Source organism: Tinamus guttatus, unplaced genomic scaffold, assembly GCF_059628265.1.
Source record: "Tinamus guttatus ecotype Peru unplaced genomic scaffold, ASM5962826v1 Tinamus_guttatus_pri_ptg000429l, whole genome shotgun sequence".
Taxonomy (NCBI): Eukaryota; Metazoa; Chordata; class Aves; order Tinamiformes; family Tinamidae; genus Tinamus; species Tinamus guttatus.
In genome coordinates this window covers 419,189-434,103 of record NW_028288963.1, presented here as the reverse complement: position 1 = coordinate 434,103, position 14,915 = coordinate 419,189, and the positions used below count along the sequence as shown (strand labels likewise).

Genomic DNA, 14,915 nt, shown 5'->3' with positions numbered 1-14,915 from the left:
TGTTATCTAGTAACTGTTTAAGAAGAACTACTTGTCTGCAAGCTGCTCTACTAAATACCTTTATACTGAACAGATCAACACTTTCGTCTTCCTTGGGTCTAGGATATTTGTTTTTTACTGTCTTTAAATCAGAAAACAAATTGAGCCATATGTTAGGTCTGAATAAAAAAGCCCACTGGAGGCTTTGATAGAACTGCTGCAAGGTAATTAAAAATATATGTTTACTGAATTCTGTGAAGTGGTTCTTTCCCAAGGAAGAAAATTGCATAGGAGAGACTTGATGCAGAAGAAACCAAACAAGTCAAGGTTCTGGGGGCCTGAATTAGATACTGATTTAGTGATACTGATTTCCTGATACTGTGAAGCACAGTCAGTCTCAGGTCATGTTCTAAATCCTGCTTGTTAAACTAATTACTTACGATAGTATAATTAGTAATATATCTAATAAATATTAAGGGATAAATTGCTGTTCTTAGAGCTTAGATGGAAGGAACTGTCCTAGTAAGCAGCTGACCCCAGAAGGGTATGACCCCAGAGGCTAGTGTTCTCTGTGTCATCAGACATTCAAGCAGACAAGGCCCAGCTCCTGACACCACTAAGTGCAATCTGGTGGCAAAGAGCAGCTTGGCCCTTAGTCTTGTGTGCGTCCTGAAACCGCTCACTGTGTCCTCCAGTTGGGACCAGTGCTGGACACACAAAAATCTGTTGGAAGAGCCTACAATCAGCAAACAGAAGGGCAGGGCAAGTCAAAGCAAAGGCAAATCAGAAGAGCTTTGCAGGAAAATATGCAGAGAGCCTACCCGTGGGCAGGAGAGGCACCTACTTCCAGCCAACCTCTATACTTCTACCACTGGAAGCAAAGCTTACCCGATGTCTTCGTGTAATTGTTAGCACATACATCAGTGATGAATGCATGAAAAACAAGACCCATTACTGCAAGGAATAATCATTCCCTAGCATGCAAAGTGAAGGCTGTTTGATTTTTTTTCCCCTCCCAGGTAATGTCTCATCATTTCTACAATGCATACGATCACTGTCAAAGCAGCAGCATGAATGGATCACAAATGGCTACGCTCCAACTATCCCACATATTTAGTTGCACTCCCCCACATCAGAAGCTGACTGTACCTTCTTGAGCCTGGCCCTGACTGCTTTGGATGAGAAGGCCAAAACACCCTCTCAATATAGCAGGTGAACAACAAACAGGATGATCACCTAAAATGACAACAATTTAACCTACTTCAGTGAACTCTGTACAGATACAAGCTCTCACCGGGAGTCTTTGCAAGGTCTGTCGGACAGGCATCTGCTGAAGCTGACACCTTCTCAGTTAAAAAAAGCATCTGTGGGAATTCCTCCTCTTCACTATCTGAAACTTCCCAGAATCTGGGCTTCAGGAAACTTTCAGGAGAGCCAGACTCTGGTAACTTCCTCTCTTGTTCTAGCTCCATTTCATCATCAGAAGATGAAACAATAATATCAGCCTCTTTTCTGTTCTGGACTGCAACATCCTGAGTTTTTATGACTGGTGTTGACAAAACTGAAGCATATTTATGCTTGTTTAAATCAGTGCAGGAAAGCTCTTCTGGAGAAATTGTGCTCTCTATGTTCCGATTTCCTGATGTAATGTCCTGCTCATTGGCTTTCTGGAAAGCTATTTTGGGAGACGGGAATGGTTTTTGATTTCTCTCTGGTGTTTTTGCTTCTCTGGGAAATTTCCTATCCGATTCTGAAGACATAGGTGAAGAACCAACAGCAGGATAAAAAGACACAGAAGATTTGAGAGGAGGACTGCCACAAAAACCATCCCTTTGTGGAGAGAGGTCTTTTTGTGACTTGGAGTAAGGAAGCAAATCATTAACATCAGCATGTTTTTTGCTAACAGCCTTTCCTGACTCTTTGATAACTTCTTTCATTGGAGAAGGCTCACTGTATTCTATCTGATTTTTGGAAAATAAGCATTTATAATTTTCACGCCTATCAGTATCATTGTGCAGTGAACAGTTGGTGAATTGTTGTTCTTCCAAGCGGTCGTCTCCTCCCATATTATGTGAAGCCTGAGACAACTTGAAATCTTTCCCACTTTCCCATCTCCTAACCCACTTCTGAGGTTCAAACTGACAAGACTCAAAATTGATGCTTGTGGCATTCACATTTTTGCATCCACTTGTATTCTGCATTTTCTCTTCTTCAGACAACTCACATTTGGATGTTTCCACATCACTGTCTTCCCTCAGATGTTTGAAGTCATTGCTTATCAAGGCAGATACGGACCTTTTTGCCTCTTTTTTCTCAGTCTGCTGGTTCGCACCTTGGGCTACCTCAGTATCCCTACAGATGTTGTCATCTGTGCCTTCACTCATCTCCAGTTTGTCTTGAACCATTTTTCTTTGAGTTGCAGCAAACTCATATATTTCCTCCGGCTCCTGTTCACCCACCCCGTTGTCGTCTTCCTTCTGGCATGCAGGGTTTAGCACAGCTTCTTCTTCCTCATCTTCAGCCACCCACACTGAGTTCAGGAGCTCTTTGAAGTTCTCAGCTCTGTTATCATTATCTTCATCATCTCTCGCAGAGAGGAGATCATCTTCTGGATCCACTCCAGAAGATGCCTGGCTCTCTTCAGCGCAGTCCTTACACTTGAGCACAAGTTCCCTTAAATCAAACCTGCAAGAATGTAACAGAAATGTTAATGTTTATCTCCCTCAAAATTCATTCAAAATTCCAAAACGTTATAGTTGCCTGATCAATCTAGTGAGTCTTGTAAAGAAAGTTAAATTTAATTTGTGAAACTGTTGTGCCAAATTAGACATGCAGTTTCAACATTAATAAAGTCAATAACAATTTCAGGTTTTCACTCCGTGTCACCATAATCTTCTCAGGTTTCACACTTATTTCCCCCATTCCAAACAATGCATCGCTGCCACTACAGAGGATAATCAGTTCTCCTTGATTAGGTATGAGTTTAACTGACTATCAACATAAAAGAGCAGATTTTTTTTCCTGGTCTTTTTCAGAATTACTTTAAAAGGAGGACACCTACATTTCCAGAACTAAGTGATTTTGATCCGATAGAATGTGTTTCATCTGCTGCTGTTTCAAGTTCATTATCTAACACATGTCTAGGATCATGACTGACATAACAAATTAGCATTCCCTGCATCCACATTCTGCAAGTCTCATTCAGATTAAGTGTGTCACTAGGGCAATGCTTTGAGAATTACACTCATCACCATTGCCACCATCAGCTGTCATTAAAGATCATGAGACAAAACTTGGCAAGTGTTCTAGTCATAAACCAAAAATAGAAAATCTCAAGCAGATGTAACCTGAAGAAAGATTCATGAAAAAATGAGGATAAGATGCTCTTGTGTTCATATTTCACTTAAGATGGAAGCAGAGGTACTTGCATCTCAAGTGAAATGAGTTTTGTGAAAGCCACTGAAACCACAACAGAAGGTATCAGGTTAAAGTCCATGTGGCTGAAAGCATGAGGTGACCCAAAGCACACTCATATGATACAAACCTGGTAGCCAAAGCCCTCAGCTGGGGCACGATTCTAGCAGGGATGTCAGTATAAGCAGTGTAAAGATATCGCAGGAATGCGAGGACTGCCTCTTTTGTCACATCGCTCAGCAGCACCCGGCGCGTCTGCTCGTCGTCATCGTCCTTCACCTTCACATATATCCCTTCGTCGTAAACCTGTGCGGTAAAAGGAAAGCAAACAAGGTCCGCTTCCTCATAAAGGAACAACACCAGCAGTATCTGCTCTCTATCAGGCCACTAATTTTTTTTTTTTTTTTTGTGTCAAAGTCTGTTCCTATGGCCAGGATTTGATGCCTCAGAGGGAAGCTAAAATGACCAGAGATACAGAGCTCCCTGGGGAATAGGGAGCTCCATACAGCTGTTAACTTGTACCCTGAAGCTTTCAAGGACCCCTCATAAATGGTCCTAAGCACCTTGAGTTGAAACTGCTGTAATCATGCATGAGGACAAAACGAATTCTACTGATTCCAGAAAGAATGACAAAACTTTGTCAAGAAGTTGGTATGGTCTGGTGGCAGCTCTGTCAGAGGGCAAGTTCCTGTCTTCAGCCCACTACCTTTCATTGCCTTTGCAGGAAATTGCACAGGAGCAGGCTGGAAACTGTATGAACCAAAATGCTTCTGGAAACACAGAAATTACTTCACTGGCCTTGCCAAAGGCACAGGTCAATGCAGCTACCTCCATAGCACCTGTGGGAGTGACAGACCTCTGTCTGGGTTAGTTACAAGCACAGCTTGTAAATACTGTCTACTCCATAATCAGCAGGTCCAGAGTGACTTGCCACTGGATCTCCAAATACTCTGTGCTTACTGTACGGCATCACTAACTCATTTGTTGTGATCAGTCTGGAATAGATGGTCAAACTCCTGTTACTGCAAAGGGGCTTTACTCGAGGGGAAGAGAAAAGTCTAACAGCAGTACTTACCAGCTGAACAGCCCGAGGACAGCGTGCATACAGCACAAACATATGGGCATAAAGGATTTCTCCAGAGTCCACTTGAAACTGGATATCACTCAAGTAGGCGTTGTTGACCATGATATTGTAATCTTCTGCCAGCATCCTGAAAGAGGACTAGAACATAGAAGGGACACAAAGACAGGAGTTGTTACAGCTGTAAGGCATTTTCCTGGCAGATAAGGAGGCAACAGCCCAGTTTGTCAGCACTGCTGTACTCTGGGTCCCAGCGTGGGTATGGCTGCCTTTGCCTTCTTAGGACTAACAGAATCCTTATCAGTGCAAGGTCTTCTTGAGGGAGGCTGCCTGACTGTAAGTAGAAAGCAGCTTTACCTGAGACACTAATTGTTGACCTTGTACTTTCTGAACCTAGCGCAGACTGGAAGAAAGGCAAGTTTTATCCAACTCCATGAGAGGTAGTTCCACCAGAAACAGCAGAGCTCTTTATTTTATTAGCAGGTTTCTAGGTTAGTTCAGTGGGAACTCAGCCTCTCTACTTGCTTCAGTGTGTTTGCAAGGAGCCAATACCGGTTAGCATGGAAACGGCAGCACACGCTGGGCCATTTCTTCCAGGCTTCACAGGTGGGCTAGAGGAGACTCTGCACGTCATGGACTGCTCTCCAAGGGCAAGACAGGAAGCTCAGTCTGGAAACTAGTTAGGTGTTTCCTGCTCTCTTTTTCTTGGCAGGTAGGACACCTGCAAGACGGTACCCCGAGAAGGCAGGCACTGCTTTCCAGGCAGGAAGCCCAGAACAGCCTTCCTGCTGACACTAAAATTACGACTCGAAAATGGGGAAATTAAGTAAGAACAGAAATATTCTGGCTGCACCATTCTCTGTGCAAAAGAAAGACTGGAAAGGAAGATAAGAGGAGAGGCATTGACAAAGTTCTGGTCAGAACCATGCAAAATGGGTGCGTACATGAGCCTGGATGAAACCCCAGACAGTTCTGTCTCTCCTGGTCTCCAGGAAGTGTGGCCTGTGTCATCTAGGCTGGGCATCAAAGCAGAGTACTACCTAAGTGCTGAGCAGATACATCCCTAGTAACTACCCCCAAATACTCTATGCACTACAGCCTCAATATTTAACCTGGTTCTCTTTGTGTAAATTATGCACAAATCTGCTTTATGTTACCTGTTATTTTAAATTAAGTAGGACAAACACTCTGAAACACCCACAAGCCTGCCTGTGGGCATCAATGAAACATCACGTATTTGGACTTCAGCTTTGCCTAGGATGATTCCTGTGAGTGACTGTAATGCTTAAACATCTCTGTTTCTGTGAAAATGAATGGGAAATACTCCATACTTCTGGAAATTAATCAAATGGGAGAGGCTTTTTTTTTTTTAACAGATAAACAATACAAAAATACAGTGCAAATAAACAATACAAAAAAGGGGAAAAATAAAATTTTTCCTTACATTTATATCGTTGCTTCTCGGAAATCTCTTCTCTATGGGTAGAAGGGCAAAGCCACTTAGTGAAGAATCACTGGAAGTCAATTCTTTTCCTCAAAGAAGAAAAGGCACATCTCAAGTCATGTACAACCTTCTTGTAAGACAGAACGAAGTGGCAACTCTTAACTGCCATTTCTTCCTTGCCATGACAACTCCCCAAGAGACTCCTGTCCCAGGCTGACATTTCTGAGCTGAATGGTTCAGCCTCCCCCTCTTGGCTTTATCAGATGCATTTGGTTTTCTTGGCATATGACCAGCAGCCATTTGCTGCAGCTTAATAGGAGAACTGAGGGAATTTTACCCAAGTCAAGTACAAAGCGGAGAGACATTAGATTTAGCAACCATAGTCTTCACTGATGAGTGAACAGGAGACACACAGTGCATATATTATGCTAAATGGTTGGACAATTTTAAGGCTACCATTGGTCTTGGAATGTGCCGTTGTGCAATGCACACCACTGTAACCAGGGAAGTTAGAGCTGCTCTTGAAGGAATTCTAGGTGGTGGACTTTTTTCAGCCTGTACAGATCAACTTCAGGGACTGTGTATCCATGTACCAACACAACATCATCTCTTACGCTCTTCTTTCACCAGGTCTTCTCCTGGTGAAACCTCGTAAGACAGTGCTGTCGGCAAAAGCCACTAGGCAGAAAAGAGCATATATTTTTGGGATATATTTTTGCCTCACTATTGGCCGTGTCTGGGCCCCCAGCTGGCAGAAATGCATCTGACACCTTTAAAGGATTTTTAAAATAAAATTTAGAAGCTGCTGTCTAAGAGGAGCTCTTCTTAAATATTGGGATCTATGAATCATTTCAGAAATGTCAACTTGATTGTACCTAAAGCCTGCTACAGAACAATGCCCCCAGATATCACCCCCTGGATCAACAATATCATCTTGCGGCTGCTGCCACTGCTCTCCAAGTTCAGTATGGCTAAACGTGGCTCCTCACAGCTGATGACACCAGAGAGGAGGCTCATGAGGCTGCCAGAACTTACTTGGCTGCTCTACTTCCTGAGCGTCGTTAAGCTCAAGCCTCCACTGAGTTTGTGCTTCCATGGCCAACTCAACCAGTTGCTGCAGACTCTGAACATGAACCTTCTCGCCCTGAGACGAAATCTGTCCAGCCCATTCAGAGCCGGAGTCGGCTTCATCAGCAGCTTTTTCTCCAGTCTCTGGAGAAGCAGGATAATGAGGACTGAGATCAGGCTGAAGTTGCTGAGATACTTCTGGTTGATCAGATCCCACTGATGGCAGAGAAGTCTCTGACTTACAAATCTGATCAAAGGAGAGAAAAAAAAAGACATCAATTAATTAATATATTTTATAAAACTATTTTTATAAAACTATTTTTTATAAAACTATTTTTATTTATATTTATATATATATATATTATATATATATATATTTATATTTATATTTATATTTATATTTATATTTATATTTATAAAACTACAGAAAAACGAGAGGCAAGACATCTGGATAATAACAGAGTGAGACCGCCCGGTTTAAAACTGGATCACAGTCCTGCATGCAGCTTCAGGCAGTGGGATACATGGGGAAAGCCTGAAATGCAAACGCTTCACTTTACAACCCTAGGAGTGCCCACCCCCTCCTCAGTGTAACACACAAGCATCCATCTTCAGTGTGAACTTTCCACACTGTTCCTTGCTGCCTTGATACAAAACATGAGTAAAGAAAGAGAAAGGCTCTGATTATAATCAGTCAGAGAAAAGTATCAAGAAGGAACACAAGAGTCAGGCTACTGTAAAAATAGCTAAGCTAGTGGCAAAATGAAGAGGCTCAAGCCCTCTCAGTCAGTGCTCTGCTCCCATTTGTTTTGTCTTCCAAAAGCCCAAAGAACAGCTTGGCAACACAAGCCTCAGGCTCCTGTCCAAAAGGGAGAAGTGAAAGTTCAAGATCACCAAACCTACTTGTGTGAGACCAGGGGACAGGTGTGCAGGAGCAGAGAGCACGCAGAGCATGGGGTGACTCACTTAAATGGCAGAAAAGAGAAGGGCTACAGAGCAAGTAAACTGTGGCACACAAATACCAGAGGAAGGAGAAAAGAGCATCCCACCTGCACAGTTATGCAAGGTACAATTGGAGGGGTCAGTTCAGCAGTGTAGAATGATTCAGGGTCGCAGGGCCCTGTTAGAGCATTGCTGTTCCATAAAGGGCAGTCCTTGTTTCTGGGCGATGGCATGAGCCAGTCTGTTTTCTCAGATCCATCCTCCAAAATCCTGCTGGTGGGAAGCCGAGGAGTGGGAGGGAATTCCATCTCTTGTGTAAGCACCATGGCGGCTCGCTCTTCAGTCCTTTTGCGGGCTGTCTCTGGATCCCGCAGCAGTAACGGTGGAGGAGTAGTTGGGCCTCTTTTACGTGTTCTTTTCTCTTTAAAAAGAAAAGCAAAAGAAACCCAAATAAATGAACAGCTGAACACATAAGCAGAGGAACTGAACCTGCCAGCTTTTTCAAGTGTTGCCGTTGGCAATGATCAAAATGCAACTACAGCAGAACACAAGATTTCTGCAATAAGTCCCAAGCCTCCCGTTACTTCTGCCAGAGAAACAAACCTTCAGGGAAGACTTATTCGTGCACACATGGTCCTGCTGGGCTGAGCTGTCAAATCAGATCACTATGAAAGCAACTGATACCTATGTGCAGGCTACCTTCCAGACCCTTTGAACAGTGAGCGTACAGTGCTTTTGGCGAGTTAGCAGCGCTTCACTCAAAAAAGAGAGAGAGAGAGAGAAGAAAAAAGACTCCAAAGCCATGAAGGACTGCTTTTGGTGCGTCTTGATCACTGGTGATGGTCACTCATGTCAAACCACAGCACATATGAATCCTGCACAGCTCTCATTTGTCAGGTCTGTTTCTCAGGTCTGTTTCTTTACTGCCTTTGACTTACTAATTCCCAATATAATTGGCAGTGGTTATCAGCAGGAAGAGATTGAGGAGAGCCACGAAGAGCAAAGTGTCTCCTATGTGCAGAACTCAACCTTCCCCCAGGGCAACTGGCTTCTTTTCTGACCATTTTTGTGCATTTAAATAGCAAACCACAGGTTCAACGTGTGTAGTTGTATGCACATATACTTCAGAAAGAAAGCAGAGCAAGGAGAGAAGGATGAAAAAGTTGCATAATCAAGGGTATGGGACAGTGAATAAGAAAAATGCACTGCAAAAAAAATAACAATGGTCTTTTCATGTTTTCCCTTTGGGATTTATTAAAAAACAACTCATCTTAAAAACATTCTATAGTTTTGAAACAATCAACCAGTGAAATAAATATAAGACTCAGAATGGATTTCAGTGAAACATCCTGCAGCCTCCCTTGGCTATCTGTATGTGGATACTTTGCATTACTCCATCTCGGACAACTTAAATGAAACAGAAGTGTGCTTGTCATCCCCTATGCCCAACAGAAAAGTTGGTAGTGAAGAGCAGGCTGTTACATCACTCCTCCAATAGTATAGCCTGAGACACTCACGGTGACACATACCTGATCGAGGCTTCCATTTGATTGGCAAGGCAGCCACGGGTTTCATATCTGCAGCTACTGCTGCTTGTTCACGCTTTTCTTGCTCCAAGAGAGAGCGTGACATTGCCATAGCAACCTGCAGATCTTCATCCTGAGGTTCCATTTTGATCCTCTTTTTCATTTCCTTGGAGTCATCTCCGGAGAACTCTTTGCGTTTTGATATGTTTGGTTGATTGCTGAAACGTAAGAATGCAGCAGAAAGCCCAAGTTAACCTAACATAACTGGATCAGAGACAAGAAACCCTGAGCACTTCAGACCAGCTGCCCCCCTTCCTCAGAGAGATTCCCATATCCAGAATAATAAGAAAGCATCAACAGTACTTTTTTCTGTGGAGGAAAGAAAAGGATTTCTTATCATGCGTGGAATTCACAGCAATTTGGAGAAAATCTTATTTTGGAAAGGTAAACATAAGACTGCAGCACTGACAAACTGCCTTTTTTTTTTTTTTTGCAAGGGCAGGAATGGCCTTAACCATCTGCTACCTCAAACCTAAACTTTGTATCAAAGGGCAAAAAACAGGTTGAAGTCAAGAACACCGTCACCAAAACCGTTCTGCCAATCTTACACTTCCACAATAAACAAGCAATGGCCCTTCCTCAGCACAATAAGACTTAAAAGTCCTTTGGATACATTTCAGGCAGGCACCACTCGCTATACTCTGAACATGTTGCTCAAATCCCAAAGAGCAGATACATCTCTGCACCCAGCACAATTCAAAACAGCCTGTATGTTTCCTCCTTGACTCTGTGGATAAGGCCCATGTATCCAGGACAGCAACGAGCCGAAAAGCTGAGGCCTTGGAAACACAGATACTCCGAAGAGACTGTATGCTCATATAGCATGTTCTGCTTAATAAGCTCAACCACGCTATTCAGCTTTATTACATAATTACCTCTCAGAGTATAAATATTTCTGACAAATTAGTGTAAGATTATTTACTTCCCATTTTGCTCCTGTCTGCTGACTCATAGTCATCCACCACTTTTGAAGGAAAGCAAGATTTTCACCAAAATCTTACCTGGGATACTTAGGAGAGGCAACTCCAAACTGAGACACCTGCAGTGCCTGAAGCAGCATTTTAGGAGGAACATCCATCTTCACAGCACAGCGTTTCAAGTGAGTAGTTTGGCTCTCGGAAGTTTGGAAATGTTTGCCACAGCTGAGACAATCAGGGATTGCTGGTTTGCTGGAGGAGGAGATCTCTGCTGCCTCCATCTCATCCAGACACCTGGAGGATGATGGAAACAAAACAAAACAAAATAAAATAAAATGCTCTTTTTGAACCTTGCCTCCTGAAATGCTGTAATTGAGCAACTCCAACTACTTAAGCAAGGTGTTTACAATACTTTCTTTACAGAGAAGCACAGACTTTTCATTTATAAAGAGCTAGCTGTATGTAATATTTTAACAGTATTTGATATTTACCACTAAGGAAACTGTTATAGAGTGCTGGCATCAATTTAAGCCCACACCATTCTGACAAAAGAAAACACAAGGATCCTTCCCTTAGCCTTCCACTCTCATTACCTGTGGAAAGCAAAGGTCTATAGTGCCTATATATAGTATTTACAAAGGTATATAGTGCATAGTCTATGTATTTATTCATCTTGCAAAACAGTATCACATCTTTCCTTCAGCGAATAGCTCAGATTTGCAAACAGCTGACATACCAAATGTTCTTAGGAAATCATTATATAAATGAATAAATGGTGTTGAAATGGGCAGATTTTGAAATGGACACTAACGGGTAGCTTTGCTACCTAGTCTGCAATTACATCTTCTCTAAGGCACTGCTGCTGAAAGCCACACTGGCCTTTCATGCTAGTGCTTCACCTATTAACGTGCTGCCCCCATCGTGTTGTGTTCATGGCTGAAAGATCCTTCTGGCAGATCTGACAAAAAAACAAGCCCTTCTCCTCTAGGCTTTCCGGGACTTCCTCCTTGATCTTCTGCTGAAGGGCAAAAGCCAAAGCACCATCGTCCTTTGTGGATGGAAGATCGTGGGTAACTGGCACAGAAGGGAGAGATGATAGAGTTAAACATCTTGTAGTGAAAGGCATGAAACTGTTACATTTGTCATGATTATTTTATTAACTTAAAAAACCCCTGCAATCTTCCTGTTGCATCTTCACATCTCATTTCTCACAAGGGAATGCACAAACAGTACAGGAGAGCACTACCCCAGGAGTGGAAGGTGGCAATTGCTTCATCGCACATTATGTATCAGAACCAAAAGGAGAGTTATGTTTTAGATGAAGTTTCTGGGAGAACATGGGGTCTTAAACATTACATATTAAACACAGGAAATTCTCATGTCCATAGAGAACCAGCAGGGCCTTGACTTTTAAAGGGGCCTTGACTTTTAAAGCACCAAAACACCAAAAAAGTGCTATGAATTCAAATTGCTACGGATTCAATTCATCTGCATAGAACATCCTATTTTGTAAGTGCTCAGAGATTTACAGAAGACACGGAGTAACTAAGGTCATATTTATATGAGCTACACAATATTGCCCCTGAGAAGAACGACTGGATTTACTGATGCTCTTAGAATCTCAACCTGTTTCCAGAAAGTAAATTCTCTCTCCAGAACTTAACATAAAATCAAATTTCAGCCTCACAAAAGATCTAGGAGAGAAGTATAGAGATCAATACACATTGATCAATAGAGAAAGCAAGTTCTCAGACATGTGGAGCGATTTATTCATCATTACACAAGCCACCTGTCCAGCTGTGAACAAAGCCCAGGAATCCAGACTGCTGCTCATGCAATCACCCTAAGCAGCCCTCAGCACTCTCCATGCACACATAGGAGCTAAATAACAGCAGAAACGTACCTTTTTCCGGGTTCTCTTCCTCGCTTTCATCAGAGGAATTCCTGCTAGCTGCAGCCTTTGGCAAGCTATCGCCCAGGCTATGTTTTAGCTGCTCAGGTGCCACTCTCTTGAACTGCTGCATTCCCTCCACCGCCAGCTTTGCTGCCCGCACCTTCGACCCAGGCAGCAGTGGTGTCTTCAAGGTGTCTGAAGAGCAGGTCTCTGGTTGTGAAGGACGGAAGGATAGTGTAGTCTGGGAACAGTCACTCGGAGCATTCACTGAAGGGGACAAAGCACAGTTTCCCAGTCAGAATTAAACAGGTAACTGAGCTGCCCAGGGAGCTCTTGGGAAGCTTCCCAAAACAGCAACCTGAGATAGTCAAAAAAATTGAACATGTTTCTACTCTGATCTTCAAGCCCTATCCATGCTTCGGACTTTCAGGCTCAGAACCAAGCAACAGGTGTTCCTAAGGAGGGGTGGTAACGAGCAGCAGGCTAACAGCTCAGTGTATCTCCGCTCTGCTTTGAGGCAACCTGTGAGATCAGACCAAAGATCTCACCAGCCCAGTTTCTGAGTGCAGTCACCAGTAGATAATTACGAAAGGGTATCAGGCAGAACAAGTACAAAATAATCCTTCTCCTGGTTGACCTTAGCTGTCAGTTTAAGGATTTCATGCACTGGTGACTGCCTTCTGGTCATCATATTTAGTCATCACTGAAAGACCAATCCTTCATGAATTAACCCAGAACCTTTCTTAATTTATTTTTTTGGCCTTGGTGACAGTCAATGGCAACATAATTCAACATTCAATACAATAACACACTGTGAAAAAAACACTTTGATATAATCTAAACTTGCTTCTTAATGATTTGAGGGATGATTTACATTCTGAAGTCGCAAAAAAAAAGGTAATGACTCCCTCATATATCACTCAGCACTTAGGTTTCACCTTACTGAAGAACTGCATACCTCCTCCAGACTTCTAAAGAGCTCTACTGAACTGAGTCTTTTCAGTACTAGCCTATTTTCTGTCTGAAAGATTTCAGTGCACGCACCTGTCAGATTCCTCTTGGTAGAGTAACTGGTCACTGTGCGCAGCTGGCTGTCAGGGAAAGCGCTTCTCCTGTCTTCTTGTGACGTCCCACCACTACTGCAGGGCACAGCATCATCGTCTTCTTCACGCATCCCTGTCGGCACCTTAGAACCCAAATTTTGTGGCAAATCTTTCCCCTTCACTACTGGAGAGCAATGATCAATTTGGCTCCCAGGAACAGATCTGCCTGTTGTAGTGGTCTTTGTCCATTTCTGAACCTTCTTTGTTGCCTCAGTATCCTCAGCTTTCTCCTCAGTATCCTCAGCTTTCTCCTCAGTATCCTCAGCTTTCTTCTTTGCCCTACCGACAATTTTTGCCCACACTACTTTAAATTCATTGTCCTCTTCATCCATGGTGCTGCAGGCTGCAGTAATGCTGCCTAGCAGCGCTACAGGGAAAGATCTCAGGAACAGTCAGGGCTGCGTCTTCTCTGGCTCGCCGCCTTCATTCTTCAGACGCCAGCACTTCTCCACTGTTCCAACGGTGGACTTTCCTCTGTGATTAATTCATCTGCATAGAATATATTATAGCATTTAGTGCAGCACATTCTCCAAGGACCCTGCTTATTTTCACTCAGCACAGTGATGACTTTCTTGTTCAGAGGATTTTGGAATGGAAGTGAAGCATTTCAATCTGCCCAAAGCATGTGTAGGATCTTCATGGTACGCTAGAGGGCTTCAGAAAGATTTACTGAAGCCCTTTAATGGAAAAACCTCTAAAAGGTGGATATGTAAGATGGTATACGCAGATGCAGTGTGAAACAGGCCTCTGGTACCAATTTGAAAGAGGACATTCTTTGAAGACTCTTCTTTGAAGGAGAAGAGATTCTCATATAAAATATTGCAGCACATAAGTATAATAGCACATATTGACCCCAAACACTAATACTGTACTTTCAGCACAGACAGACACAGGCCACATTCAAAAGCATGCTGACCTCTCCTTTGAGGTCAGAATCCTGCCTGGAGCTCAGAATTTGAGATGTCCCACTTGTATATGCATCCATATCTACATTTACATAACACAGCAAAAATGAATGTATTCACTCCCATAAGGTGGGGAGGAAAGACTGTCACTCGGAGTGCAAAATTTCATTTTGTGACACAGCATATTTAAAGAAGAGAGCCTGTCCCCATGCTGAAAAGCAGCTCACAGAGTAAGGCTTAGCAGTGCTTGGCCTTGCAGAAGAGTTTCTCGGACAGATGAGAGAGCACATCTAACAAATGTGCCCACCCTTCTTTCACCTCTGTGTTCTTACCTCCTCCTTTGGCTACTCAGTAGACACTGACCATGTCTCATAAACTGTTGTCACATACACCAGATAAAAGTATTGTCTCTTTCTTAGCTGGTTTAAATTAGCTTCTTAAACTAATTAAAAAAAAAACTGATTTAACTAAGTTTCTTAAACTTTTTCTACAGTAAGAATAACAGTGCTAGCTAGTGATTTCTTGGAACAGCAATAGGTACAATAACATCCATATGGAAATGCCATCAATCCCTGAGCAACA

General features: G+C 42.8%; 1 protein-coding gene across 1 annotated transcript; it reads right to left on the bottom strand.

Annotated features, from left to right (window-relative positions):
* Nucleotides 1-658: 658 nt before the first annotated feature.
* On the bottom strand, nucleotides 659-13,760 carry LOC148593210 (structure-specific endonuclease subunit SLX4-like). Its single transcript, XM_088531741.1, has 12 exons — nucleotides 13,370-13,760; nucleotides 12,335-12,592; nucleotides 11,331-11,505; nucleotides 10,516-10,725; nucleotides 9,458-9,672; nucleotides 8,036-8,349; nucleotides 6,954-7,233; nucleotides 5,919-6,007; nucleotides 4,469-4,615; nucleotides 3,524-3,699; nucleotides 1,367-2,664; nucleotides 659-702 (listed from the first exon to the last, which is right to left on the bottom strand). The coding sequence occupies exons 1-12, from the start codon at nucleotides 13,758-13,760 to the stop codon at nucleotides 659-661; spliced, it is 3,597 nt and encodes a 1,198-aa protein (XP_088387867.1).
* Nucleotides 13,761-14,915: the final 1,155 nt, after the last annotated feature.